This window comes from Thrips palmi, unplaced genomic scaffold (genome assembly GCF_012932325.1).
Source record: "Thrips palmi isolate BJ-2018 unplaced genomic scaffold, TpBJ-2018v1 HiC_scaffold_10, whole genome shotgun sequence".
Lineage (NCBI taxonomy): Eukaryota > Metazoa > Arthropoda > Insecta > Thysanoptera > Thripidae > Thrips > Thrips palmi.
Window position 1 is genome coordinate 13204285 of NW_023144621.1, and position 20524 is coordinate 13224808.

General features: G+C 58.2%; 2 protein-coding genes across 5 annotated transcripts; one reads left to right on the forward strand and one right to left on the reverse strand.

Moving 5' to 3' along the window:
• The first annotated feature begins 907 nt into the window (after nt 1-907).
• Nucleotides 908-8310, forward strand: LOC117654442 (mucin-2-like). Of its 2 annotated transcripts, XM_034401074.1 has the most exons (5): nt 908-1036; nt 1424-1631; nt 1712-1947; nt 2305-2564; nt 2781-8310. In XM_034401074.1, exons 1-5 carry the CDS (start codon nt 1030-1032, stop codon nt 8214-8216), a joined length of 6147 nt encoding a protein of 2048 aa, XP_034256965.1. In that variant the 5' UTR covers nt 908-1029; the 3' UTR covers nt 8217-8310. The 2 variants fall into 2 exon arrangements, with proteins under 2 accessions (XP_034256965.1, XP_034256964.1); XM_034401073.1 differs by having other exon boundaries at nt 2305-8310.
• On the reverse strand, nt 8311-18744 carry LOC117654443. Of its 3 annotated transcripts, XM_034401076.1 has the most exons (8): nt 18562-18744; nt 16783-17018; nt 14752-14991; nt 11463-11759; nt 10494-10646; nt 9971-10154; nt 9674-9840; nt 8311-9356 (listed from the first exon to the last, which is right to left on the reverse strand). In XM_034401076.1, exons 1-8 carry the CDS (start codon nt 18725-18727, stop codon nt 9084-9086), a joined length of 1716 nt encoding a protein of 571 aa, XP_034256967.1. In that variant the 5' UTR covers nt 18728-18744; the 3' UTR covers nt 8311-9083. The 3 variants fall into 3 exon arrangements, with proteins under 3 accessions (XP_034256967.1, XP_034256969.1, XP_034256968.1); XM_034401077.1 differs by lacking the exon at nt 11463-11759 and having other exon boundaries at nt 9084-9356; nt 18562-18742; XM_034401078.1 differs by lacking the exons at nt 14752-14991; nt 16783-17018; nt 18562-18744 and adding an exon at nt 13045-13499.
• Nucleotides 18745-20524: the final 1780 nt, after the last annotated feature.

A 20524-nucleotide genomic window follows, 5' to 3' on the forward strand; every position in this document is an offset into this window, starting at 1 on the left:
AGAGGGGGGAGTCAATGTGGGTGCTCGTGAGTTGGATGACGACTTACGTGAGTTCAATTTCCTATAGAGTACCCATGTGTAGCGAAACTAATATACAGACATGCAGTAGAAAGCATTTTGCGTAGTATCAAACAAGCGCATCTCGCCTTGGGCTTCAACAATTAAAATTTTCGTTTGCATTCATTTAAAGAATTTTTTTAAATACCCTTGTAAAACTTTTATTTTCTCGCTAGAAAAGGGTAGGGCCAACTTTGATCAACACTCAGCTGTTCCCCTTTGTTTCAATCACCTCGTGTTTTAATCCCTTAATCCTCCGACCTACACCCTGACAGATAAGACATCGATGACGTCGATGGCGGTTGTCAAAGACGAAACTCGTCCTGCTTGCTGCACGTCAATGATCGACCAAAATGGGCGTTCTTGGAACGGCCCCATTCAATGCCGTCAATCGCGGCAATCTCAATTAAGTGCGGACCCAGGAATAAAATTCACTTGAGACGTTCCCGGTCAGGAAAACAGTACGCAGACCACTGCTTCAGAATGCGGCGCTACCAAATCCGATCGTCTTCGGCAAGTAAGAGCCGTCGGGCATGGACCTAGGATGGGACGGGCAAGCAATGCCCAGGTCAAATAAACTAAAAGCCACAATCTTATTTCCTTTGACACAAGTGGTTTACAATTAAGGGGCTGCTCTCTTTTTGTTGAAATGAGGTAGCTAATATATTCGACCGATTTGCTGTCTTTATTTTTCCACAGTGATGTACCAGCAGAAACTGCCTGGACGGGAAAAGTGTGTGGCGTTGACTAACTCCCAGGGAGTCCTCGAAGCTTGTGGGGGCTGCATCCACCCTCCCTGGATAAGCCCTCGCGTGCAAGCGCACTATCGTCCACTTGCATTCGACTGCCTTCACTTCTGGTGGGTCACATTTTATCTCTGGCCAGGTGGTCGTTTAGTAATCTGCGCGGTTTGATAATGGAGAAGCGCCTCAAGTCGAATGACAGTTAGTGCCGGGCAGCCGCGTGGACAACATGACCGGTGAGTGTGGCGTTCACTCGGACAGGTGACGGCTTCGTGCTCGTCAGTGTCACACGATCCCACAGAGCAACTAACTTGACTTATTTGGCACGATCGAAAGATGGGCCACCAGCCGCACCGTTTCAAAAGGGTCCCAATAAAATAGCCTTGGTTTTCTGACATTTTTCCGAGAAAGTTGAAGTGCGCCGTTTTTCCTTCCCCGCTCACGGCAATCAAGCGCACCGCATACCGATACGCACAGATAGTGCGCACCTCTGCGCCCATTTCCTCTTTCGTTCCTCGTTTGATAAGTGTCGCACACTTTGTAGCGGACCGGCTATTCCCCGCTGGATGACGATGACCTGCCTGCCGAGGAGAGGCGCCTGAAACGTGTTTTGGCGTTCCCAGGCCAGTCGGTGTTGCTGTGCCTGCTCGCCCTCGCCGCCCTGGTCCAGGTCCAGGGCTCGCCACTGCAGCGGTTGAAGGCGGAGCTCTGCATCCCCGTACCGCAGTGCACAGCCAAGGAGCGCATCCCCATCCCCTGCGAGGGCTTCTGTGCCACCTTCTTCGAGTGCGAGGAGGCAGGCGCCACGGCGTACCAGACCACATGCCCGCTGTGCGTATCACCTTGGAAAGATTTTCGGTCGACTCAAATTAAAATTAATAGTCTAATCAAGCAAATGTTTTGTTTTGAAGGAGTTTTTTTGGAACGTGGTTTGACCCCGTCACGAGAAAATGTGCATCACACTGGACCAAGGATTGCGACTGGTACAAGAGGTTGACAACAGCGAGTCCAACAACGCCCGAACCCACGACAGAGGCGTCGACAAGCGCCCCAACCGAAGCCCCAACCGAAGCCCCAACCGAAGCTACGACCGAAGCCCCAACCGAAGCCCCGACTGATGCTCCGACAACTGAAGCCGTCACAACCGGTAAAACTAAAAACCACCATCATGACGAGGACGATGATGATGACAGTGATGAGGATAGTGATGAGGATAGTGATGAGGATAGTGATGAGGATAGTGATGAGGATAGTGATGAGGATAGTGATGAGGATAGTGATGAGGATAGTGATGAGGATAGTGATGAGAGTGATGAGGATAGTGATGAGGATAGTGATGAGGATAGTGATGAGGATAGTGATGATGATAGTGACGACGACGATGATGACGATGATAACGATGACGATGAACTATCCACCACGATGACAACCGAACGAACAACGAAAAGACCTGAGACAACAAGTCCAAAACCTTCTACTAATACTGAAACCTATGCACCCACAGATGAACCAACGCTCGCACCAACAGACGCTCCTACGGTACAGCCCGAACCGTTCAGTGCTAGGACGGATAGCCCATCAGACGGAACCACTGTAAACCCAACTGAGGCTCCAACCCAAGAGCCCTCGGAGTCAACATCCCAGGCAACTAGAAGACCAAGAACCGCACCAACAGACGGACCGACAACACAAGAACCCACAGGAACACCGAGCACAGAGCCGTCGGTCGGACCCACAAGCCCATCAACCGAGGCCCCGACTGAGGCACCGACTGAGGCACCGACTGAGGCCCCCACTCAGGCCCCGACTGAGCCCTCTACTGAGGCTCCAACTGAGGCCCCAACTGCCGGCCCAACTGAGGCACCGACTGAGGTCCCGACTGAGGCACCGACTGAGGCACCGACTGAGGCACCGACTGAGGCACCGACTGAGGCCCCAACAGACGCCCCGACTGAGGCCCCGACTGAGGCACCGACTGAGGCACCGACTGAGGCACCGACTGAGGCCCCCACTCAGGCCCCGACTGAGGCCCCCACTCAGGCCCCGACTGAGCCCTCTACTGAGGCTCCAACTGAGGCCCCAACTGCCGGCCCAACTGAGGCACCGACAGAGGTCCCGACTGAGGCACCGACTGAGGCACCGACTGAGGCACCGACTCAGGCACCGACTGAGGCCCCAACAGACGCCCCGACTGAGGTCCCGACTCAGGACCCTACTCCGGCCCCGACTCAGGCCCCGACTGACGCTCCGACTGACGCCCCGACTGACGCCCCAACTGACGCCCCAACTGAGACACCGACTGAGGTACCAACTGATACCCCGACTGAGGACCCGACTGACGACCCGACTGATGCTCCGACTGAGGCACCGACTGAGGCACCGACAGACGCCCCAACTGACGCCCCGTCTGAGATCCCGACTCAGGACCCTACTCAGGCCTCGACCCAGGCCCCGACTCAGGCCCCCACACAGGCCCCGACACAGGCCCCGACTGACGCCCCAACCGACGCCCCGACAGACGCCCCGACTGGTGCCCCCACTGAGCTTCCGACCGAAATTCCCGCTTCCTCTTCAAATGACGCAACCACGCAAAGCGGCACAACTGAACCTGCAAGTATCAGCACAGAAGAACCCACATTAGCCCCCACAGAAGCTTCAACGTCCGTCCCTAGCAGTGAGCCTACTGGAAAAACAACAGACGCACCGTCGGAAGCACCAAGCAGTGAGCCAACCCAAGGGCCGACAGACGCACCTACATCATCGGATTTGACAAGTATTAGTACAGAGGGACCCACATCTGCGGCTACAGAAGTTTCTACTTTGACAGACGCACCGACCGAAGCTACATCCTCCGCTTCCAGCAGTGAGCCAACCGACGAGCCCACAACCGTGCCCACAGAAGCTTCAACCTCTAGCAGGGAGCCAACTGAAGACCCGACATACGCACCAACAGAAGCTTCATCCTCCCCACCTAGCAGTGAGCCAACCGAAGGGCCCACAGACGCACCCACATCTCAAGACGTAAGCACTCAGAGCGACGTGACTGAGCCCGCAGGTATCAGTACAGAAGGGCCCACATCTGCGTCGACCGAAGCTTCGACTTCCGTCCCGAGCAGTGAGCCAACGGAGGGACCGACAGACGTTACATCTTCTGCTCCTAGCAGTGAGCCACCCACATCTGCGCCCACTGAAGCTTCACCTTCCGTTCCAAGCAGTGAGCCAACGGAAGGACCCACCTCAGCGCCTGCAGAAGCGTCAACTTCCGTCCCTACCGATGAGCCAACTTGGAAACCGACAGAAGGCCCATCCTCGGCTCCTAGCAGTCAGACACCGACATCTGCACCAACTGAAGCTTCAACTTCCGCTCCTAGCAGTCAGCCAACTGACGGACCGACAGAAGCTCCGTCCTCCACTCCTATCAATGACCCAACCGTAGACCCCACAGATACTCCTACATCCCAATATGTGACCACACAGAGCGATGTGACTGAACCTGTAAGTATCAGCACGAAAGGACCTACATCCGAGCCCACAGAAGCTTCAACTTCCGAACCCAGCAGTGAGCCAGCAAATGATCCGACAGAGATTCCAAGCAGTGAGCCCACTGAGGGGACGACGGAAGCACCAAGCAGTCAGCCAATTGCAGTACCGACAGAAGCTCCAACAGAAGGGCCGACAGAATCCCCTAGCAGTGAGCCAACCGGGAGACCAACGGAACCTCCATCGCCCGCTCCCAGCAGTTTGCCAACCGAAGGGCCGACAGAGGCACCTTCAGAAGCTCCAACCTCCGCTTCTAGCAGTGGACCTACAGAAATGCCAACAACTGTGCCCACAGAAGCTTCAACTTCTGTCTCTAGCGCTGAGCCTCAACCAGGACCCACAGACGCCCCCACCAGTGCCCCAACTGCAGGTCCAACAGAAGGTCCAAGCAGTGCGCCAACCGAAGGGCCGACAGAGTCACCGACTGAAGCTCCTCGCAGTGAGCCAACTGAAGGACCGACAGAAGCTCCGTCCGTCGCTCCTAGCAGCTTGCCAACAGCCGGACCGACAGAAGACCCAAGCAGTGCACCAACCGAAGGACCGACAGAAGCTCCAAGCAGTGCCCCAACTGACGGCCCGACAGAAGCTCCATCCCCCGCTCCTAGCAGCTTGCCAACAGAAGGACCGACACGAGGTCCAAGCACTGCGCTAACCGAAGGACCGACAGAAGCTCCTCGTAGTGAGCCAACTGAAGGACCGACAGAAAGTCCCAGCCGCTTGCCAACCGAAGGGCCGACAGACGCACCGACTGAAGCTCCTCGCAGTGAGCCAACTGACGCGCCGACAAAAGATCCATCCCCCGCTCCTAGCAGCTTGCCAACTGAAATACCTACAGAAGGTCCAAGCACTCCGCCAACCGAAAGACCCACAGAAACTCCAAGCAGTGTGCCAACTGACGGGCCGACAGAAGCTTCTACTAGTGAGTCAACAGAAGGACCGACAGAGGGCCCAAGCAGTGCCCCAACTGACGGGCCGACAGAAGCTTCGAGCAGTGCGTCGACTGACGGGCCGACAGAAGCTCCTGCCAGTGAACCTACCGAGGGACCGACACAGGGTCCCAGCAGTGTGCCAACAGCAGGACCGACAGATGCTCCAAGCAGTGCCCCAACTGACGGGCCATCAGAAGCGCCTAGCGGTGAGCCAACAGAGCGACCCACAGAAGTTCCAAGTAGTGTGCCTACTGAAGAACCGACAGAAGTTACTAGCAGTGCGCCAACTGCAGGACCGACCGAAGCACCAAGCATTGCGCCAACTGACGGGCCGACAGAAGATCCTAGCAGTGCGCCAACTGCAGGACCGACAGAAGCACCAAGCGGTGCGCCAACCGAAGGGCCGACAGACGCACCGACAGAAGCTCCTCGTAGTGAGCCAACTGAAGGAACGACAGAAGCTCCATCCCCCGCTCCTAGCAGCCTGCCAACTGAAGAACCGACCGATGGTCCAAGCAGTGCGCCATCCACAGGCCCGACAGAAGATCCTAGCAGTGCACCTACTGACGGACCCACAGAACCTCATAGCAGTGAGCCAACAGAGGGTCCAACCGAAGAGCCAACCACCGAGCCAACAGAAGGTCCAACAGGAGCTTCGTCCCCCGCTCCTAGCAGCTTGCCAACTAGAGGGCCGACAGAGGCCCCTAGCTCTGAGCCAACTGAAGGACCGACGGATGCCCCTATTAGTGCGCCAACTGGTGGACCGACAGAAACACCTACCTCTGTTTCCAGCAGTGTACCAACAGAAGAACCGACGGACTCAACCTCTTGGGCTCCAAGCACTGCGCCTACCGAAGCCCCTGTTTCCGTCCCAAGCAGTGAACCAACTCAAGGACCAACAAACGCGCCGACGGAAGCTCCAAGAAGTGAGCCAACCGAAGAGCCCACAGACGCACCAACATCCCAAGATGTGACTACTCAGAGCGACATCACTGAACCCGCAAGTATCAGTACCGAAGGACCCACATCAGCTCCTACTGAGCCACCAACTGTTGGACCTACCAATGAGCCAACTGAAGGACCCACATCCGCACCTACTATACCTTCAACTTCTGTTACTAGTAGTGAGCCAACTGAGGGACCTACATCTGTGCCCCCTAGAGCTTCAACTTCCGTCCCCAGCAGTGAGCCAACTGAAGGGCCCACACCTGATCCCACTGAACCTGCAACCTCTGTCCCAAGCAGTGAGCCAACCGAAAATCCTACAGACACACCAACACCGTCAGATGTGACCAAACAGAGCGATCCCACTGAACCTGCAAGTATCAGTACTGAAGGACCCACATCTGAACCTTCCACTGCTGTCCCAAGCAGTGAGCCAACTGAGGGACCTTCACCTGGACCCACTCAACCGCCCGCATCTCTCCCAAGCAGTGCGCCAACTGAAGGGCCCACATCTGCACCTACTGAACCTCAAACTTCCGTGCCTAGCAGTGACCCAACTGAAGGACCTACACCTGGACCCACTGATCCTTCAGCATCTGTCCCAAGCAGTGAGCCAACTGAAGGACCCACATCTGTGCCCACTGAACCTCAAACATCCGTGCCTAGCAGTGAGCCAACCGAAGGACCAACGCCTGGACCCACTGAACCTCCAACTTCAGTCCCTAGCAGTGAGCCAACTGAAGAACCTACACCCGGACCCACTGAACCTCCAGCATCTGTACCAAGCAGTGCGCCAACTGAAGGGCCCACATCTGCACCTACTGAACCTCAAACTTCCGTCCCCAGCAGTGAGCCAACTGAAGGACCTACGCCTGGACCCACTGAACCGCCAACTTCAGTCCCTACCAGTGAGCCAACTGAAGGACCCACAACCGGACCCACTGAAGCTTCAACATCTGTCCCAAGCAGTGAGCCAACTGAAGGACCTACACCTGGACCCACTGAACCTTTCACTGTTGTCCCAAGCAGTGAGCCAACTGAAGGACCTACGCCTGGACCCACTGAACCTCCAACTTTAATCCCAAGCAGTGAGACAACTGAAGGACCTACACCTGGGCCCACTCAACCGCCCACATCTGTCCCAAGCAGTGCGCCAAGTGAAGGACCCACTTCCGCGCCTTCTGAAGCCCCTACTTCCGTCCCGAGCAGTGAGCCAACTCAAGGACCAACAAACGCACCGACAGAGGGTCCAAGAAGTGAGCCAACCGAAGAGCCCACTGACGCACCAACATCTCAGGATGTGACCAGTCAGAGTGACTCCACGGAGCCCGCAAGTATCAGTACGGAAGGACCCACATCTGCGCCCACTGAACCTTCAACTGCTGTGACTAGCAGTGAGCCAGCCAGTGATCCAACAGAGACGCCCACTGAAGCTCCAACAACAGAGACCAGTGTTCCGCCAATTTCCACCAAGCCATCTTGGCCCCCAATGCCTGCACCTGCAAAGTGTTCTATTGGCTTGGGCGACATCATGCTGCCTGACCCGAAGGACTGTGGGCGCTACATTCGCTGTAACGGCGGATTTTCGTGGAACATGCCCTGTGCTCCAGGCACCAGGTTCAGTTACGCCAAACAGACGTGTGACCATATTTGGGCTGTCCATTGTGACGTTACGCCGCAACCCACCCCCTCGACTCCACACCCCACCACGCGGCCCACTCCAACATCCACCACTAAGCCCACTCCAGCAGCTACCACTAAACCCACTCCAGCACCAACGAGGGCGCCGAGCACAGCGAAGCCATCCTGGCCCCCAATGCCAGCTCCCACTAAATGCACAGCCACGATGGGGGACATCATGCTGCCCGACCCCAAGGACTGCAGCAAGTACGTCCGCTGCTACGCCGGATTCACTTGGAACATGCCTTGTCCTCCTGGCACTCGGTTCAGTTACGCCAAGCAGACTTGTGACCACATTTGGGCAGTTAAATGCAACACATGATGCAGAGAGTGGCGTTTTCGTTGCGGGATCCATGTCTGACCTTCCATGTATTCTATATAGGCGTGTAATAAATAACTTACCAAATGTAAACCTATATTTTTATTGCAACTTGTAGTGTTTTCTTGTGCCTGTTGCAAACTGAGTGGTAGTTACCGTCACTTCTATGTGACGCAAACAGAATTCTCAATTTCATTTTGAATTGCAGATTGGATTTAATTCTCTTTTTTTACATGACGTTAGACACACATTTCGGGAAAAAAATTTAGCTCAATTCAAGGCATATTAACATACAAACTTAGCAATGAATAACAATCTGAGATTGTTGTTATAGCTGTTCTATTTAATACTCTTTGGAAAATGTCACTAACATTCTTGCGCATCTAGCAACTAGTCAAGTACGCGTTTATTCCTATAACTTATTTCACACATTGTAAGTGGTTATTATGTTGACTCACATTTCCTTTATTACAAGCAATATTTAGACGAATAACTTATTATCGTAATCATTCACACCATATGTACAGGTTCATACACTCACAGCGGCCGGGCGAAGATGTGATCAAGCCGACGACGCTTGGATTGGCAGCATTGGACAGGAGAGCTCACGGCAAGGCACAAAGTAGGCTTCGGGAACCTAAGTCCTTTGTTTCCACATTGATTCCATAGCGAGTAAAATCTGATCATAGATTTTCCAGCACACATTTTGAAGCGTCAAAGTTTTTCGCGGAGAGGATAGCGGCTTTTAAAATGCTCCATAAGTTTAGACTTTCCGCAAAATTTAGGCACTCAGAAAACATGTCGATTTTTCACGCTGGGCCGAGATAAAATTTTCGACTTTCGTACAATACCCTAAGAGTAAGAGATCCTTCAGACAGGTGACTCGGGAATGTCTTTGTACGAAGCGGGCAGCTGGGCGGGCAACTGGACGCGCAGGTTGTGGTGGTGGGGGTGGCTCATGCCGTGGCTCAGCCCGTGCGACAGGCAGGGCTGCAGGGGCTGTTCCTTGGAGCTCTTTCGCGAGGACGGCGGGCTGGGCGAGTGGTTCTGCTGGTGGTTGTTGTCCAGCAGGGTGGTCTTGTGCGAGCCGGGGGGCCGCTTCCCCAAGGCGTGCTGCCGCATCAGCTTCTTGCGGCGTCGGTTCTGGAAAGCAACGCCGCGTTCAACTTGACCCGCAGTGTACGTAGAGCACGCAATCCAGTCCACGGCGCACCGTGGGCCAGAAGACCGGTGGAGGCGGCCAAAACTCGAGACGCGTTTTGAGCTCCAGATTCGCAAAACGCGACTCGAACAGACCTTGTGACCCCACCAACGGATTGCTCTGCGAACGAGGAATCAATTGGTCGGGTCACACGGCCGGTTCGTGTCCCACTGAGTGACTCTGGAGCTCAAGACGCGTCCGGAATTTAGACCGCCTCCACCGGTGGCCCACTGCAGCAGCACTGCAGCGGCCGCCTGACCTGGAAGAAGAGCCGCAGGTAGTAGATGGGGAACTCGACGCACTGACCGCCCTCCTCCTCGGCGTCGATGTACACGCCGCGGACCAGGATTGAGTTGGCGCTGTTGAGCAGCACCAGGAGCAGGAATGGCAGCAGGTGGCTGATCCAGTAGCTCGCCACGGGGTTTCCTGCCACAGAATCACACAATTCACTTCCCAGCAACAAAAAACAGAGGCATCGACCGGGGCTCGAACCATGGTCTTCACGCACGAGGGACGACAGCGTAGTGCGCACGGCTACGGAATCAAGGTGACGCACCTGGCAGCAAGTAGTGGTTCAGCAGGTTCCAGACGCCCCGCCACACGTTGACCGTGCCCACGAAGGAGAACAAGTGGTACATGTCGACGACCAGCACGCGGCAGCACCCGGACATCCGCTGCACCACGGACATCATGCAGGGCTGCAGGCTGAACGCCACGATGGTGATGCAGTAGCCGAGCGTCTGCAACGTCGAGAGAGGTTAGCCAGAGGCTCGCAGGCTCAGCCCGGTGGCTGACTCACGTAGCACGGTGGGCCAGAGGACCGGTGGAGGCGGCCAAAACTCCAGAAGTGTTTTGAGCTCCAGAGTCGCTAAATGGGACTCGAACAGAACGTGTGGCCCTACCGGGCCCCACCGATGGATTCCTCGTCCGGAGAGCATTCCATTGGTGGGATCACACGGTCAGTTCGAGTCCCATGTAGCGACTCTGGAGCTCAGAACGCGTCTGAATTTTTGGCCGTCTCCACCGGTCCTCTAGCCCACTGTGCGCAAGCAAAGGCTAAGGCTTGGGCCGAGGCTTACCAGCGAGCCCCAGGCGGACCAGGCGTAGTGGCGCGGGAACAGGTAGATGTCGAAGATGCACCAGCCGCCGCGCCACACGAACACCACCAGGGTGTGCACCACCAGCACGGAGAACAGGCAGTCCAGGATGTACAGCAGCGTCTGCCGCGAGCTCTGGAAAGCAGGGTCCAATTAAGCTGAGCCCTTGTTTGCACTCGTTGGCGCGTCGCCGCCTCGCCACTGCATTGCCTGGCATGGCCTGGCATCGCACGCCTCGCGTGACCGCGCGGCAGAGTTTTGGCGTTTTGGCGACTTGGCCGAAGTGTTTACGCTTGGCAGTGTGCACTCCTTGTCCGTGATTAGTGGCCAGACTTGCACTCGTGTTTTGCCGCAGATAGAATCCTTTTTCCTCGATGGTCACTGCGTCAGTGCTCTCGTCCTTATCGCTATGACGCATGCAGGACGACAGCGATCTTCTTTATCTCTCGCACGCATGCGGCGGCCCATTTCGTCGGCCTTGGCATTGATCCTCTCGTTCACCATGGTGCGTGCATGCTGGCTCGCTCATGACCATAATCGATCACCATGGTGCATGCATACTGGTTCGCTCATGACCATCATAGTTCACCACGGTGCATGCCTGCTGGTTCGCCACCATAGTGTGGGTTCACCCATATCGTTCACCATGATACCTGCATGTAGTTCGCCATTCACCACGGTGCGTGCATCTGGGTCGCTCATATCGTTCGCCTTGTTGCGTGCATGCATGCGGTTCGCCCATATCGATCACCATGGAACATGCACGCTGGTTCGCCCTTAGCGTTCACCATGGTGCGTGCATGCTGTTTCGCCCTTAGTATTCACCATGGTGCGTGCATACAACTGGTTCGCCCTTAGCGTTCACCATGGTGCGTGCATGCTGGTTCACTCATGACCATCATCGTTCACCGTGCTGCGTTCGCTCGAGACCACGAGGGCTGCCGCACTCACGGTGTGGAACATGGTGGGCACTTGGAAGTAGTTCTCGTGGTTGTCGGTCACGATGACGAAGGGCGGCGCGGAGATGTTCCGGAGCGCGCGCATGCAGCCCAGCGCCACGACGGGCACGGCCGTGAGCGCCGCCACGGTGGCGGGGTTCAGCCCCGTGTGCTCGTCCAGCGCCTTCCAGACGCCGCGGAACGAGTTGACGCAGCCGAAGCTGAAGAGGGCGGTGTACACGCGCGAAAGCACGTAGTACATGAGGCGGTGCTTGTCGGGGTGCAGGTGCCTCTCCAGTGGATGCTGCACCTGTGTGCCGCGCCGGGTATGAGAAATTGCGGTGAGTCACTTTGTCAATCGGTTTTTTTTCCTCGGTTGGCACTACTGTCCAGAGGAGTTGACGCCCGCGCCGCGCCCGCCTCCCACTAACGGGGTTGCCCCCGCCCCGCCCCGCCGTCCCTCAGCTGTCTGCAGGGCAGCCGCCTCGGGAAAGGAATGGAGCCAGGTTGAATGGGGCCCCGCAGGCAGAGCGAAGCCAAGGGCACTATTTTGAGGCTTCGGTCCGGCCCCTTGTCCGAAACCCAGCTTCCTCCATTTTCCTGCCCAACTTGACTTTGAACTCAAGGCTTTTGTACACCTAGTTGGCGGGCGGTTCGCGAACGGATTCCTGGTGGGGGTGAAGTTCTTTCGAGTTTCGAAGACCATCACACGTTCAGAACAAAGACAAGGTAGCAGGTGACGCGAATCGAACTCGCGACCCACGTGCCACTGCCCCACATCGCACAGTGGGCCAGAAGACTGGATAAGGCTTCAAAACTTCTAGGCGCGTTTTGAACTCCAGAGTCGCTAAACAGGACTCAAACTAGACATGTGCGCCGCGCCGCCGCTGCGCCGCCGCCGACAAATTTTACCGCGCCGCCGCCGCTGACCAAAAATTTGCGGCGCGCCGCCGCGCCGCCGCCGATGATTTTACCGGCGGCGGCGTCGGCGTCGCGACCTTAAATGCCCTAAATATTTGCATTTCCATCAGCAGCGAGCGCCCAGGGATAGACAACCCGACGAGCACGTTCTCCGCCGCGAGAACAAAATCTTATTGGAGTGTTTAAATTGCTTAATTTTTACCTTTGTAACGAAACTAAAAGAACTAGTCCATCAAATTGTGTTTTCCTTTCATGGGCATGTTTTTAAATTGAGAAATTAGACCAAATTTAAGTCAACCACGCCGCCCGCGCCGCCGCCGCCGCCGCCGATCAAGACATCGGCGCAGACGCCGGCGTCGCCGCCGCCGCCGGCTAAATTTCGGCCAAACGCCGCCGCCGATGAAAATGCGGTCGGCGCACATGTCTAACTCAAACCGAACGTGTGACCCCAGCAATGGATTCCTCTTCTGGAGAGCAATCCAATGGTGGGGTCACTAGTTCGGTTCGAGTCCCTCAGAACGCGTCTGGGATTTTCACCACCTCCACCGGCTCTCTGGCCCACTGTGCCGCGCTCTCGGCAAACGTTGGTTCAGTGTTCAGATGCGCAAACTTGAATCCGAGAGGGACGTGATTAGTGCTTGCGCACAGACACACACACACACACACACACACACCATGGTGAAGAGGGTGTGGCAGCCCGCGCCGATGGCGACGGACACCAGGTTGCTGAGGTTGGGCTGGTCGGGGAACACGTAGTGGTCCATGAGGGCCCAGGTGCCGCGCCAGTAGCTGACGACGGCCGGCGCCATGAGGAACATGGAGACGAGCATGTCGAGGCCGTGCAGCAGGGCGTAGTGGCCGCGCGACGTGCCGCGCAGCCCGTCCGAGATGCCCACGATGCTGCCCCTCATGGTGAAGGACTGGCGGCGGCGTCGCGGCGGCGAGGACGCCGAGGACGCCGTCGGCCCGTTGGCCGGCTCGTTCGGCCACATGTCTGCGGAGCCTGCGGAGCCTGCGGACCCTTCTACAGCGTCCGCATAACACGCGCGCACACCCGCACACACATCACGACGCGGACCTGGAGCTGGACCTGGACGCGGACCTGGACGCGGACCTGCGGCGCAGCGAGCGCAGGCTCTCCATGTCCCCGCGGCACTGGCACTGACCAGCTCGCCTGACCCCCGAGGGGGCCCGGGCGGCCCCACCGTCCCGGCCCCACCGGCCCCACCGGGCTCCCGGACGTCAACGGCCACCCCCTCCCCGCCGAGGAGGCCGCCGTCAGACCAGACTGCATTTCGAAGCAGCCGCTACCTGATTTAACGAAGACATTGTTGCGCACAGTGGGTCATAAGACCGGCGCAGGCTGCCGCAACTCTAGACGCGTTTCGATCTCCAGAGTCGCTACACAGGACTCGAACCGAACGTGTGACCCCACCGATGGGTTGGTCTCCGAACAAGGAATCGATTGGTGGGATCACACGTTCGGTTCGTGTCCCATTCAGCGATTCTGGAGCTCAAAGCGCGTCCGGGACTTTGACCGCCTCCACCGGCCTCCTGGCCCGTTCTCGGCCTCTGCGGGGGGCGCCGGGCAGGCAGGCCGCACGCGCGCACGTCTGCTGGCCGCGTGGCCCACCTGGCACCACCTGGCACCACCTGGCACCACCTGGCACCACCTGGCACCACCTGGCGCCGGCCGAGCGGAGAGACGCGGCGCACCGGGCCCGTGGTGGTCCGCTAGTCCGACTATTGGTGGGGCGGTGGGGGCGGTGTGCAGCATGGTCGTGGCCACCTATGGGGGACACCCCACGAGTTCTAGAGAGACAGAGCGACGTAAACGACTCTCGGAATCAGTCGGCAGGTCGGCCAGGTGCGTTGGCCGCCGACCGAGCGCAGGCCAGGCCAGCGCGGTGTGGGCAGTGCCGCGACAAAGGACGTTGCTTTTGTTGCTGGCCGCTTGTTGTTGCTGCAGCTGAGTTGAGCAGACTATAGAGCGTGCTGATTGCCGGCCGAGCCGAGATGTGTCCGCGCGGGCTGCGCGCGCTCGGACCGTCCGGCGTCCCCCGGGGGACTCCCCCCACCCCCACCCCTCCCCCTTCGCGACGCGTGGGCCGACAACGTCACAACACACTGCAGCAGACGTCCCGGCCAATGTTTACGGCCGAATTCGGAAAGGTGGGGACGCATTCATATCTGCGGCAAATTTTTCGAGAAAATCGTCCTCTGGATTCGAACCCTAGTGGTCTATTACTTTTGACAAATGTTTATGCGAACTCACTGATCAAAATATTTACGCAAACGGTGATTTTCAGCCATGATATTCAAATGAAGACTTCAATTTTAACTCTCGAAAACGGCTCTATATTTTGGGTGGCTGTACTCACGTCGGACCGGAAGCGGAAGCTGAAGGAGAAGACGTAGTCCGGGCCGTCCTGCGCGACGACCAGCGGCGGCGCCATGGTGTTGCGCCAGGAGCGCAGCGCGAACAGCGAGGCGGCGGACATGGCCCACACCAGGCCCACCACGGCCGGGCTGGTGCCCAGCAGGTCCAGCAGGAACCACAGCCCGCGCCAGTGCGTCACGCACGCCACCATGAACACGTACGTGTAGCACCGCGTCAGCACCTGCAAGACAGTCAAATGGGGCCGTGTTTCGAAACCTAAGTCAAAACAACCATAACCGAAGTCAAAACAATCAAGACAGGCCATAACCGAAGTCAAAACGGGCAAAACGGACCACAACCTAAGTCAAAACGGTCAAAGTGGATGACAACCTTAGTCAAAACGGACTTCACTTTGACTCTCCAGTCAAAACGGACTTTACGTTGACTCCAGTCAAAACGGACCCTATTTTGACACATTCAAAATGGACGTGGTCCATATATGAGCCCAGTTAAAATGTACTGCATTTTGACTGAGTCAAATGGGATCATATTTATTTAGAGGTTTGTTTTGATGATGCCAGTTTGACTGCGTATTCTTCCCCAGGGACAAGGGTTGGACGGCAGGTAAGTTTATTGTGTGTGTGTGTGTGTGTGTGTGTGTGTGTGTGTGTGTGTGTGTGTGTGTGTGTGTGTGACGGACTAGGATAATAAATAGCGCAGGGAAATGGGGCACAAGGTCAGCGGCGGGGCGCCGCCCGCTGCGCGTCTTCCTCTGCACTGAGTACTGCCCGCAGCGCGGCAACAAAAACAAAAACCGCAGCAGCAGCAGCGACAGCAGCAGGTGCAGTTGCACCAGCACACTGTAGTGTTGCGGCTGCCGGCAGCAGCGGCAAGCGCAGCGGCACAGGAAGCAATCAATTAATATCGATATGCCTAATGAGGGCAGGGCTGGGCAAGGCAGCCCCAGGCAGGCAGGGCAGGGCAGCCCGGCCGCAGTGGCCTAGGCCAGGCTGTGCCATGGCTGGGCCGGCTAGGCTGGCCGTGCTAGGCTACGCCTGGCTACGCCCCGGTCCCTGCTGCGAGGGTTTCCTGCTGAGGCCCTGAGGCACAGCGGCGACAAACAAAAAGAACCGCGGCTGGGAAAAGCGCATGCTTTTCCAGACGGAACACAGAGGACGCGGTCGAAATCCCGGACGCGTTTTGAGCTCCAGAGTCGCTAAATGGGGCTCGAACCGAACGTGTGACCCCACCAATGGGTTGCTCTCCGAACGAGGAATCCATTGGTGGGGTCACACGCTCGGTTTCTACCTCTTTATAGTAAGTGTTACTTGGTTTCTGTGCTTTTCTTTTTTTTTTGCGTGCAGCTCCATGGCCATGCGCGGGGTAATCCCTCGGCCGTGATTATAAGTCGGATAGTCAGAAGTAATCCCGTCTGGTGATAAAAACACAGGCAAACAATCAGGCCGGTTACGACCGCGACGCGTCCTTTTATCTAATTGTGTGGACGTTGGTGGGCGGGTCGCGTCGGCGTGTCCAAGGCGCCTGGAACCAGCGGTCCCTCGCGTGGGTCGTTTTACAGTGCATGAGGGTGAGCGAAACGAAGCGACTCTCGCGAAAGGAATTATTGCGTTCGAAAGTGAAGAAAATGGACAGTTGATTTTGGAGTGCGACTGTACGTGGGGATTCGCGACGCGATTCGCGAGCGGCACTTGAGCGGGCTCACTGGCGCGTGGGGAGGCCACAGATCAAGAGGGTTCCTTCTAAATACCAATTACTTGATTCCACTTCGCCTGGTCGGCCTGGTCAGTCGCCGTCAGTCGCGCACAGAGCTGCGCACGTGCGGGGATTCCCGAACGACTTACGGTGCTCTGCCCGAACTCTGCGTCCAATCATCAGAGAAGGGGCGATAGCCAACGAGACTGCCAAAAAAGGAACGGTCACCACTCGTCGGCTACCTTGCTGCCTTGACCAGTGGCGGGTCCAGAGGGTGGACGTGGAACACCCCCCCCCCTCCCCCCTCTTTCTCTCTGACCTTGACGAAGTTGCGGGTGGGCTCCGGGTAGCGCCTGCAGTCGAAGGTGGTCATGAAGAGGTCCCTGGAGAGCGCCAGCCCCGAGTGCAGCACGGCGCCGAACGCGGCTAGGGCCCAGTCCGGGATGCCCGGGTACAGCTGGAACATCTCGAAGAGCCCCCGCCAGGTGGAGATGACCAGGGGGGCCACCACGTGCAACGAGAGCAGGCTGTCCACCACGCGGAGGATGTCCGGGCCTGCCAAAATGACGCGTTGTTATTTTGCGGTGTCTTGCGTCGCGTTTTGAGCTCCAGAGTCGCTAAATGGGACTCGAACCGAACGTGTGACCCCACCAATGGATTGCTCTCCGAACGAGGATTCCATTGGTGGGGTCCCACGTTCGGTTCGAGTCCTGTGTAGCGACTCTGGAGCTCAAAACGCGTCTGGAGTTTTGGCCGCCTCCACCGGTCTTCTGGCCAATCCACTGTGTTCCGGTTCCCCTGGTGGATCGTTCGGACCGGATCCGGACGGACGCGTTGCGTCCAAAATGTTTCAAATAGGACCGTTTGCGGACTGCGTCCCTGCCACGTCCATCGGCGTCCATAAAGGTCCATAAAGGTCCTAAAAGGGTCCGTGTGGGTCGGGTGGCGTCCGTGGGGCGTCCGCACTGGGTCCTTAAGGGTCGGTGTGGCGTCCACACTGCGTCTGTTTGGGCCTGTGAGGCGTCCGTACTGCGTCCGTTGGAACCCGTGGAGCGTCCGTACTGCGTCCGTTGAAACCCGTGGAGCGTCCGTACTGCGTCCGTCGAAACCCGTGGAGCGTCCGTACTGCGTCCGTCGAAACCCGTGGAGCGTCCGTACTGCGTCCGTTGGGGTCCGTAGAGCGTCCGTGATGCGTCCGTTGGGGTCCGGGGTTGGCGTCCATCCTTCGTCCACAAAGGTCCAGCCAGGGTCCGAAGGGGTTCTTATGGACGCTTATGGACGCCAACGGACTTACTTCAGACTTTGTATGCATGGACCCACAAGGACGCACTTCGGACCCTGGTTGCGACCACTCGTTGGAAAGGTCTTACCAAGACCCGTTCAAATCTGCAATAAAAAAAAATTGTTGGTCACCCCCCTTTTTTGAAGATACAGTTTTCTAAACTCTATCCGGAGAAAAGGGGGGTGACCAACAATTTTTTTTTATTGCAGATTTGAACGGGTCTTGGTAAGACCTTTCCAACGAGTGGTCGCAACCAGGGTCCGAAGTGCGTCCTTGTGGGTCCATGCATACAAAGTCTGAAGTAAGTCCGTTGGCGTCCATAAGCGTCCATAAGAACCCCTTCGGACCCTGGCTGGACCTTTGTGGACGAAGGATGGACGCCAACCCCGGACCCCAACGGACGCATCACGGACGCTCTACGGACCCCAACGGACGCAGTACGGACGCTCCACGGGTTTCGACGGACGCAGTACGGACGCTCCACGGGTTTCGACGGACGCAGTACGGACGCTCCACGGGTTTCGACGGACGCAGTACGGACGCTCCACGGGTTCCAACGGACGCAGTACGGACGCCTCACAGGCCCAAACAGACGCAGTGTGGACGCCACACCGACCCTTAAGGACCCAGTGCGGACGCCCCACGGACGCCACCCGACCCACACGGACCCTTTTAGGACCTTTATGGACCTTTATGGACGCCGAAGGACGTGGCAGGGACGCAGTCCGCAAACGGTCCTATTTGAAACATTTTGGACGCCACACGGACGCGCGCGTCCGTCCGGATCCGGTCCGAACGATCCACCAGGGTCCTCACCCTTGCCCGGCAGCGGAATGAGTTCATCGTCGGCGTCCTGGGCGTGCGCCTTGTCCTCGCGGTCGTCGTCGTCGTCCTTGAGGGGCGCGCGTTCGGCGGCGTCCTCGGCGGCGTCCTCGGTGGCGTCCTCGGCGGCGGCAGGTGTGGAGGACACGCGGGAGGACATGGTGTCCCGGCCGGCGGCGCGAGCGGAGTGCTCGACGCAGGTGAGTCTGTGTGTGTGTGTGGCTCGCCTCCGCCCATGTCTCGCAACATCCCAGCACCTTGCTAGGCTCTGGTGCCTGATTAAATCAGCCACAGCAAAGAGTCTCCTTGCGTGCAATACAAAACTATCACTTTTATTTTTACATTTTTTGGAAGGAAAGGGGGAACTTGTTGGAGTTGTTTCTCTGTGTTCATGATGGCTATCGACGCCTATCGATCGGGCGGGAAGGTAAACTCGCCGAGCGCCGCCGCCTGTCCCAGGCCCTGGCCCTTCCGGCGAATGCTGCCCGCGTCGCTCTGTCTCTCTCGCACTCGCCCCGTGCAGGTGCGAGAGAGACAGAGCGAGGGCAAGGGCCGACGGGGCCGTGGGGCTTGAGGGGCCCCGTCCTGGCCCCGTCCTGGCCCCGTCCTGGCCCCGTCCTGGCCCCGTCCTGCTGACGGCCTGACGGGCCCCTTCGGCCCTTCGGCCACACAAAGCATCCTCCATGTTTAGTCCAAGGCCCAAGGCCGGGCCTCCGCCTGACCTTGACGAGCAAGCGGAGCAAGCGGCACACTTTAAATGTCATTCCTCTGATCGAGTTAACGCGCGCTCGCCACGCAGTCCGCGCACATTTACCTTCCCACGTCGCCGGACTTACTCTACTCAGCCCGTAGCGTGGCGGGTAGCGCGCGCGCGAGCGGGCCGGGAGGACGCGCGTTCGACTCCCCGCGAAGCCCTCTATTTCTCCCCCATCAAACCGGCCTTCCGCGAGACGCTGAGTCGACTTCCTTCGGTGACACGTGTCGCGTCGTGTGCCTCGCTGTCTGCTCGCTGTCTCGGCGTTGCTTTTGCTGATTCGAACAAATGTGGGTCTTCCAGGTCCAACGAGACGGCCATCAGTCTGTGCCCCTCGAGCTGGCTTGGCCGGGACGGACCGCGACGGACAGCCCGTCGGGCCGGGCCAACCAAGGGCCAACGAGGAAAACACTGTGCCAACTTAGATTCAACAAAGCGTTCGGCGTTTGCAGAGTGGATATTTCGAAGGACTTCTCCCCGAGTGTGCCTGTTCCTTCTCCTCCTCCTCCTGGAGGCAGGCCGTGGAGAGGCAGGCCGTGGAGAGGCAGGCCGTGGAGAGGCAGGCCGTGGAGAGGCAGGCCGTGGAGAGGCAGGCCGTGGAGGCAGGCCGTGGAGGCAGGCCGTGGAGGCAGGCCGTGGAGAGGCAGGCCGTGGAGAGGCAGGCCGTGGAGAGGCAGGCCGTGGAGAGGCAGGCCGTGGAGAGGCAGGCCGTGGAGAGGCAGGCCGTGGAGAGGCAGGCCGTGGAGAGGCAGGCCGTGGAGAGGCAGGCCGTGGAGAGGCAGGCCGTGGAGAGGCAGGCCGTGGAGAGGCAGGCCGTGGAGAGGCAGGCCGTGGAGAGGCAGGCCGTGGAGAGGCAGGCCGTGGAGAGGCAGGCCGTGGAGAGGCAGGCCGTGGAGAGGCAGGCCGTGGAGAGGCAGGCCGTGGAGAGGCAGGCCGTGGAGAGGCAGGCCGTGGAGAGGCAGGCCGTGGAGAGGCAGGCCGTGGAGAGGCAGGCCGTGGAGGCAGGCCGTGGAGGCAGGCCGTGGAGGCAGGCTGTGGGTGGAGGCAGGCCACGTGCTAACAAGGATGTGCAGGGAGCTGGAAACGGCAACCTTCGCGGCTGGAATCCAACACCCTCACACAATTTGCGCCACCCTTTCATGCCTAATCTCGCTTGTTGAGTGGCCGCCTTTATGGAGGGGGCGGTGGCGGGGGGACGACCAA

Excerpts from the sequence above, each read along its gene's own strand:
- LOC117654442 (XM_034401073.1), top strand. Across the intron at positions 1,632-1,711 it reads TACCAGACCACATGCCCGCT|GAGTTTTTTTGGAACGTGGT; the intron begins GTGCGTATCACC and ends TTTGTTTTGAAG. Across the intron at positions 1,948-2,304 it reads AACTGAAGCCGTCACAACCG|ATGAACCAACGCTCGCACCA; the intron begins GTAAAACTAAAA and ends ATGCACCCACAG.
- LOC117654443 (XM_034401076.1), bottom strand. The coding sequence starts at position 18,727 with ATGTCCTCCCGCGTGTCCTCCACACCTGCCGCCGCCGAGGACGCCACC. Across the intron at positions 10,155-10,493 it reads GGTCCGCCTGGGGCTCGCTG|ACGCTCGGCTACTGCATCAC; the intron begins GTAAGCCTCGGC and ends TCGACGTTGCAG. Across the intron at positions 9,357-9,673 it reads ACCTGCGGCTCTTCTTCCAG|AACCGACGCCGCAAGAAGCT; the intron begins GTCAGGCGGCCG and ends GTTGCTTTCCAG.